This window comes from Argentina silus, assembly GCF_951799395.1.
Source record: "Argentina silus genome assembly, chromosome: 5".
In the NCBI taxonomy this organism is placed as follows: Eukaryota; Metazoa; Chordata; class Actinopteri; order Argentiniformes; family Argentinidae; genus Argentina; species Argentina silus.
In genome coordinates, this window is record NC_139659.1 from 7,060,281 (window position 1) to 7,068,726 (window position 8,446).

An 8,446-nucleotide genomic window follows, 5' to 3' on the forward strand; every position below is an offset into this window, starting at 1 on the left:
TCTTTGGTGTAATTGTAAATTAGGCTGCAGACACAATCTCAAAGGCGCGCACAGCGGCATTTAGGCATCATTTTATCTCAAATTGGAACCTCGTCTGCGCTTGTTTATAGAGGTATGACAGTCTGCACATGCAGTTTTTGAGGTGTGTCAGTGAGTAACCTACTCTGAGAATATCCGGTAAGTATTGAATGGTTAATGGTAGGCCTGCCTATGCGTTATTACATGACAAGTGAATTGTTACCTGTGCGTTATTAGTTTATATTGTTACAGTTAATTGTTCAAATGTGACTTTAACCTACTATCATACCTTCATGCATGCATATGGAAATTGTCGTTTTCATCAGAATTACTACTTTCAGTTTATTCAGAGGCTGTATTTCTCTGCCAAATGCCATCAGGGTATTCATTGTTGATAGCAGTTCAGTATCTTCTTGAGTGTGTGTCATACAAACATATCCTAAACAACTCTCAGAGGGCTTGTTGAAACCTCTGTTGATCTTTTGAGTTGCTTAGAACTGTCTCCAGCATGTGAAATGATCTTGAAATGACATAACTTGTTAATGCCAGGTGCTGTGTTGACTGAGGACGCTTGCAGACATTGGAGCACAAGCTGTTTTTTAACTTGATCAATGTGTTGCTGTGACTTCTTGTTAATTTTGAATATTTTAGAGGCTTCACTGTGGATTGCATTTTCTTCTATAGGCAGGCTCTGTCCATTTAAAAATGCAATAATATTGTTACAGGTATGCCGATGGATAGGTCAAGACAAGCTTCCAATATAGATCTACTGCTTTGGACTTACAACTGAAGTAATTGACCAATGGATTCGAGCATCGCCCATGAGTTGCTGACATGAGCTGAGAGGCAAATGCCAGTGAGATCTGGAATTCTGTTTTCATGATAAATCTGAGACCTGGATGAGCCATCAAGAGAAGTGAGAACGTTTCACACCAAGGACCTAAACCATGGACTTGTTATGGTGCGACGTCGGACTGACCGTGTATTTTTAGCCTGTTTGTAGCACCCCCTACCCCTCCCCCCACCCCATGTCAGACCTTTTTCTGAATTATGGAAATTTTGTGGAAGACGCTGACTTGGATATTGAGCCTGGTGGTTATGGCTGCTTCAGAATTTCAAAGCGTCAACAGACTTTCACACAACTCACAAGGTATGATTGGCCTTCCTAAGAGAAGGGTTTCTCTTAGGGGTGAGAGAGACAGGTGCATAGTTGCTCATGGTAGGTCAGTAAGACATTGAAACATCTGGGATGAACTTACTGTAGATCATGACCTGTTTTCTTTGGAACAGTGTGAGGTCATGTCTGTACTACTATAACTGTGTGAGCCCTTCTTTTTCTGTTTTAGAACTCAAGTCATAGGTTATACTGTATAGTATGTTACCTGCTATGTGTGGAGTCTAGTCTCCATTTTCTTTTTATGTGATGGGTCTGAATGTTCTTACGGATCCGTTCAGGTAGATTCTGTCAATGACATTAGTATTTGCTCTGGTACTGTTCAAAACATTTATAAAGGGCTGTCTGAGCCATGTTCTGAATGATACAATGTAAATAGGACATTGTCCTAATATTGTACAGTGAAAATAACATCAAAAACCAAGCCTGATGGGATTTAGTGAAACAAAAAATAAGATTTTTTTTCTCTTCTTGCTCTTGTCCTTGTGTACTTCTCTGTCACTGGCTCATTCTCCCATCACTCTTTCCTGTAAAAGAGGAGTTCCTGTCCTACCTGGAGCACTACCAGCTCACGGTCCCGGTGCGGGTGAACGAGAACGGAGAGTTCATGAGTTACACTGTGAAACATCACCGGCCGGGGCGCCGGAGACGGAGCGCAGTGGACCCCACGGTCGGACCAGAACAAGACGACCCAGACCTGGCCGAGTCCAGGCTCTTCTACAGACTGTCAGCCTACGGAAAGCACTTTCACTTAAACCTGACCCTCAATCCCCACCTGGTGTCCAAACATTTTACAGTAGAGTACTGGGGGAGAGAGGGGCTGGAATGGCGTCATGACATGGTGGATAACTGCCACTATGTGGGATTCCTACAGAACCAGTATAGTACTACCAGAGTGGCTCTCAGCAACTGCAAGGGCTTGGTGAGTACCATGGGAGTTTGTAGTTATACTTCTGGGCTTGATGTGTAGAGGAAGTCAGCTATTGTATGGACGCACGGTACTGGGAAGCGTGATGAAGAGATGGACAACCGAGTTGTCTTCAGTTTGTGCACCCACCCACCATCCTGCTCCCTTTACATTAGAGTTATGTTTTACTTTAAGTGTTGTTGTTTTTTTTACATTAAGTATTTTTGAATATATATTTGACTATATATTTGTGATAATGTTTTTAGAGGACCCATTGGTCACTAGGAGTTAATATGTAGTCCCTGCTCTGCTTACCTCAGGCAAACCCTTAGACCTAATGTCAAAGGATTAGACCAAGTGTAGTTTGCTAAATAGTATCTTGGCCTCCGTCCACTTGGCAGACATGGGCACAGTGACTCTGTATGGGGCAATGTGGGGTAAGGTAATGGGAGTGGGAGGAAATCTCTCTACAAGATCATCAGGGCTCCACTCTGAGCCTCCCACCACAGGGAACCTAACACCCATCCCTCTCAATGGACTGTGACAGACAAGCATGAAGGGATGTCTTTTTGTTTGCTTACTAAACAGTCAGAACCAACTCTCTGTTTTGGGCAACTCCTCAAGTCTTCCTCAAATTTCAGTTTCCTTAGCAACAGGGCACAAACGCTCTTGGATGGCTCAGCAGCTTTTTTTGTGATATGTAATACTTTGCTGTGCTGATCTGTTCTGTAGTTGGAGGAGAAATCAGGAATTATAGTTACTGTCAGAGTTAGCCTGAGTTCTTTTTTTACACATGACTGAAGTCCCTTAACACTGAATGAGGATCATAGATATTCTCTCATATTGCTTAGTGCTTACACCCATTGGATACTCCAACTTCTGTGGGTAAAGTTAGGGGCTTTGGTTTTTTTATAGACTGGGCATCAGTTTTTTTAGTGAAATGTTTTTTTTCGTGTGTGTGTTGCTTTCATAAAAGCATTAACGAGGCGACTAATTATTGAAGTTGAGGTATTGGTCCTCAGGCTGTTATCCTCAGACTGTGTGACTGGCCAGACTCTCTTCGTTAACTACAGAATTGGAAGCATTTGGAGAACTTTTATCCCCCTTACTTTGAAATATCTCAAAACAAGGAGAAAGCCCTGTTTCTCTTTGCCAATTGCAATCATGTGAAGAAAAACATGTATTACTGTTGTTGCAGCCAAACTTATTGGCAGCCCCAAGCTGGTGTATCATACATTGAATTAGTATTAAGTCTGTTTTGCCTCAGACAGTTTTAATAGTACCAAAAATGGACAAAACTGAAATGTATCTCTAGTTTAATCTCACAAGTTGCCAGACGTATTTGATATCTTGACATGGTACACCGTAAGGCTTTTATCAAATATGCATTTGTTGCCATTGTCTGCCAGTTTGTGATATTTTGTTAATTGGTTTCATTGTGGGTTTTACGGACCAATGCAACATGCCAAAGTTTTCTATAAACACATTCTGAAGTACTTTTTCAATTTATGCTACAAAGGGGGTGTTCAAGGGCAGAGAACTGTGTACTTTGGTTAGTGTCCCAGTAATTATAGTGTTGTTCTTGGTGTAATCGGTTGTTATAACATGATTTATCAAATTGCTTGAGAGTGTGGGGTGTTTTTACGTTTGACTGCAACATGGAGAGATATGAATTATATGTGCTGCAACATGACTCAATTTGGAAGAGACAATTACCTCTGACTGAGAGTGGCAATCATTGTACAGGTCGTGGCTGTGCTAAAAAAGTGTTCAACCTAGTTCATTATACTCTTTAGCACAATAATAAGTTTATTACTATAATGAGAATGATAGGGGTATTTGTCAAAAGTTATTTCATTTAAATGGCTTAAATGGGATGCTGTAAACCATTTAGGTTAGTTGAAATTTCCTCTGACAAAATTGTTGTGTTTTTGCATGTTTGTGAGTCTAACATTACAGAAAAATCTATGATTGTGTTTTGTGTGCTTTGCGACATTGTTTGCTTCTGTTCATCACCTGTCTCTCTCTATGTTCTTGTTTCTCAACAAGCATGGTGTTATAACAACAGAGGAAGAGCAGTATTTAATAGAGCCATTAAAGAATATATCCTCCACAACTTCCAGTGAATGGAACCTGGAAGAAGGACAGCAGCATGTTATTTATAAAAAGTCTTCCATTCCCTCGCCACAAGAGCACAGCCAGGAGTTCAGCTGTGGCATTTCAGGTTGGTGAACCTCCGTCTGGGCTGGACTTGGGACTGACGTAAAGGAACAGCTATACATAGCAGGACAGAGGAAGTGCTGGTTTGGTTCTAGGCCCAGGTTCCGGTGGAAATGACCACGCTTGTGTGCTACAGTATAGAGACGGCTATGCACCAGAACCTATCACAAAGGGCCCTGGTACTGGCACATTGAAACTAAATTGTAGTCTTTTTATGGAAGCAGTCGTCCCATTTATAGACTCAATCATCTAATTCAGTGGTTTAAGAACAGTAGCCTACACACAACACATACAGTAAATATCCCTGCTTTACTCAAACCTCTGTCCTCTTATGGTGGAATTCGAGAAGAACCAGGTGGATATTTGGGCCAAGGTCTTATAAGTAACAGCGAAGGCTGTCATCGCCAGGAAGCCAACTTGCCCCGACACGCACTATCTTATAGCTGTTTCCCAGAGCATCTGGGTCATAAAGCAAAGGCTTCAGCTGCAAGGTTCAAAGGGGCAGATTCCCAATGTGTGTCTGCCATACATCCAAACGCTCCATTGGCTTTCCTGAAAATGAGCTTTGAATGATTGTTTTGCAGATATGTCATTTATCTCAATGTCGTTTTTGATGTAAAAAAAAACAAACAATTGTTTTATTCTTTCATGTTTCCAAAAAACACTTACTGTACATTGTCTAGTCTCATGCTGCTTGTATGGCTGTTGTTTTTTACTACATTCATTAACATACAAATCACACAAGCCATGATGTCTAATTACTTTTCCACACACTTATTATCGTCGTTTTTTTCACACAATTGAAAACCTTCCATTGGTCTCTTCAGCTAAGCTGACCCCTGTCTCTCTTTCATTCACAGACCTCACAAAAAGCGGGAGCCCCTATCTACATAGCACTCCCTCCCCAGTCCCTCCAACCCCCGTCCCCCACACCAACAACACCCAGGCTAACGGTGCCCACAGACAGAGACGCTCCGTCAGCACCGAGCGATTCGTTGAGACCTTGGTGGTAGCCGACAAAATGATGGTTGGTTACCATGGCCGCAAAGACATAGAGCACTACATCCTGTCTGTGATGAATATTGTAAGTTTGATCCTGCTTTTCGGTTGTTTTTTATTATTATTATAATTATTAATATTAATTAATATTAATAATAAGGAAAGCGTTATAGAGAATACAATTTCTCCAATCTCTGCTAGTTGATATATCATGTACAGTATGTGTTAAGATCATTTACCCACATTTAACATGCAGAGTAATTAAGACATGGCCATGTCCCAATAATCCAATCTGATTTCCTCTCTCATGCCCTATGGCTTCTCCTCACTGAGCTGGTGACAGCAAAATGTTCGGGTTGCATCTCAATGTGGGTCTCCTCCTCTGCTTTCTTTCATTGACTCTCATTTGAAGTCACAGGACAAAAAGACACTATTGAGATGCACTCCAACCTACTGAAAGGCCTCTGTCCTATGACTAAGACTGGATATGGGAGAGGAGGCATCTTTAGAGTATTGGAACATGTACAATAGACCTATTTGAAGTATTTCTCCCTTTGGATACCATTTTGTTTTCATTAACAAAATGTTCTCTCTTACTCAAAACAGACAGTTAAATCGCAGCATGAGTGTAATGTGTGGTTAGTGTTTTCATCCCTGCAGTGTTTGTGATGAAAATAATACAATATTGTGACACATGGACACAATTTGTCTGACTTTGTGTCTTTTCTTCTTTTCTGGAGGTCAGGTTGCCAAACTTTACCGTGATGCCAGTCTAGGAAACGTTGTGAACATTATTGTAACCAGGTTGATTGTTCTAACTGAGGACCAGGTAAGTGGCCTTCTCTCTCTCTCTCTCTCTCTCTCTCTCTCTCTCTCTCTCTCTCTCTCTCTCTCTCTCTCTCCCTCTCTCTCTCTGTCTGTCTTTCCTCTAGTACTGTGTCTCAGTGTTGTCACCCAGACTTATTGAGTGCAGCTCTGACTGGCATGTCTGAGTGGTCTGTTTTATGTGATTGCCATGGGTGAGGAGGACAGAGGATAGGAAGCGTCTACCATCTGGCCACCACCACTATAGATGAAAGACACTCCAGAAGAGATGTGCTCAGACATCTTCCCTTAGGGAGACTTGATTGAGGATTTTTACATATATATATATATATATATATATATCTATATATATATATATATATGTAGATTTGATGGGAGAAACAGAGTGTCCGTCTAGCGTCTGCTTTCCTGCGGGGTCGTAGAGGCTCTTTATATAGGCCGGGAGCCAGCTGAGATGAATATGTCTTCATTTTCCATTTTATGAGAGAACCCAATGAGTATGTTTTAACCAGAGTTTGTCGTGTGTATTGATCGGGACGAAAACAAGAATAGATATGTTTAATGTTTAATAGATATAGTTCTTCTACAAATCATTTGATATGCCATAATATTGTCTGATGATAGATGGCTACATTGTAGTAATGTTTGACCACATCAAGTGGTACAGTATGTGGACAGTGTTGTGCTGTCCCTGTTGTCTATGGTGTTAGTCCACTGAGAGTGTGTTCTGTGTTTCCAGCCCAACCTGGAGATCAACCACCATGCTGACAAGTCTCTAGACAGCTTCTGTAAATGGCAGAAGTCCATCCTCTCTCACCAAGGAGACGGCAACAGTATCCCAGAGAACGGGATGGCTCACCATGACAACGCGGTTCTTATCACACGGTAGGTACAGGACCAATTTCTTGCGCAAACGCAAACGTTTTTATTCATATAGGCCTTCTTTACTATACTTATCAGGGTGAAAGCTCATTTCGTTATGATCTATTTTGACTTGACTTTTGTATTGAGTATTGAATTGCTTGAACAGTCAAATCACCATCTGATTGTGTGTTGTGTCTGTATTTGATATACAGGCCATGCATGTGTAATCCTCACTTACTCTACCAACTGATGAGGTTGTGAACCTATGCTGTTTCGGGCATACCAGTTATACTACAATTTATAGGTGGTTCCATGTTGCAGCAAAAACACTATCATTACCTGGAATTGCTTCATTGTTACCTGAGCTGTTTTGGCCACATAACCTAGCAACTAAAGTATATATATTCCTCACTTGTTTTGTCTGGCGTCCTGTGATTGACATTGGCTAAAGCTCTGCTTTTCATTTGCTGGGCTGTGCATAAACCAGGCTTTCTACTATCACTAGTTTGCTTTTGCTAGTTGTCTGTCAGTTGAAATTCTCCAGCTCCTTTGGCTTCTGTTATTGTTGTAAAGTCGACTGAAGGATTGACCAATGGGAGGATAGTTACTTTTTCTTAGTGTGCAATGCAAAGAAATCGAGACGATGAAAATTCCTACATAAACTTTCTGTATGAAGGTTGACTATAAGGCTGAATGTAATGGGACAACAAGATGTAGGGAGGCACTGACCAAGTAATAATGGGACAACAAGATGTAGGGAGGCACTGACCAAGCTTAGAGATGCTAACATTAGAGATAGTATAAATAGTTAATGGTAGAGTCAGGAAGCTTTCATTAACCACCATGTCTGCTAGAACATTCCGGGATTCCATGGAGGAATGCACCTAAAGAGAGAGCACTGCCATTTTTAAGACTGTTTACGATAGCAACGCTCAGCTTGGTGGCCATTTACTGTATGTGTGGGTATTTCATCTATGACTAATGATACCCTGGAAGAAATATTAGGTCGAAAAGGCTTTTATGAGATGGTGATTCTGTTTGATGAGGGAAGCCTCTGGTATGAAGTTCATCATCTCTTAATTGCAGCTGTGGTGACTGTTACTATTATTGGTGTATGTGGGCTATAGAGGTGGAGGATCTTTGGACTTATAACTCCTGAATGATTTGTGTACTACAGCGGTCTAATGCATTTTGGCTGTGTGCCCTGTGGTACTTGGTGCATATGATTATTAATCTTTGTCTGGCAGATAGACAGATCGGTCAGAGTTGAACTTCTTTAAGTTCTACAAAGTATTTTATCTTCTGTGTGAGATAATAATTTTAAACATTACTACATAGGAAATACAGCTGACCTTGCATGTAGTGGTTAAAGGGCAACATCTGCCTCAAGCGTAGAGGCCACCTCAGGGTATGGGCTCAGACTGCGCTTACTGCAGATA

General features: G+C 41.2%; 1 protein-coding gene across 2 annotated transcripts in view; it reads left to right on the top strand.

Annotated features, from left to right (window-relative positions):
- Window positions 1-1,068: 1,068 nt before the first annotated feature.
- adamts6 (ADAM metallopeptidase with thrombospondin type 1 motif, 6) overlaps window positions 1,069-8,446 on the top strand; it is a gene marked incomplete at both ends in the record, with an annotated part of 44,906 nt that continues 37,528 nt past the window's right edge. Inside the window, 6 exons of one of the 2 annotated variants that reach the window (XM_083669804.1) lie at window positions 1,069-1,168; window positions 1,729-2,114; window positions 4,149-4,327; window positions 5,214-5,403; window positions 6,064-6,147; window positions 6,883-7,028. In XM_083669804.1, coding sequence (XP_083525930.1) covers window positions 1,069-1,168; window positions 1,729-2,114; window positions 4,149-4,327; window positions 5,214-5,403; window positions 6,064-6,147; window positions 6,883-7,028 — 1,085 coding nt within the window. Of the gene's footprint in view, window positions 1,169-1,728; window positions 2,115-4,148; window positions 4,328-5,179; window positions 5,404-6,063; window positions 6,148-6,882; window positions 7,029-8,446 lie in introns of both variants that reach the window. The other variant, XM_083669803.1, reaches the window with a different exon arrangement.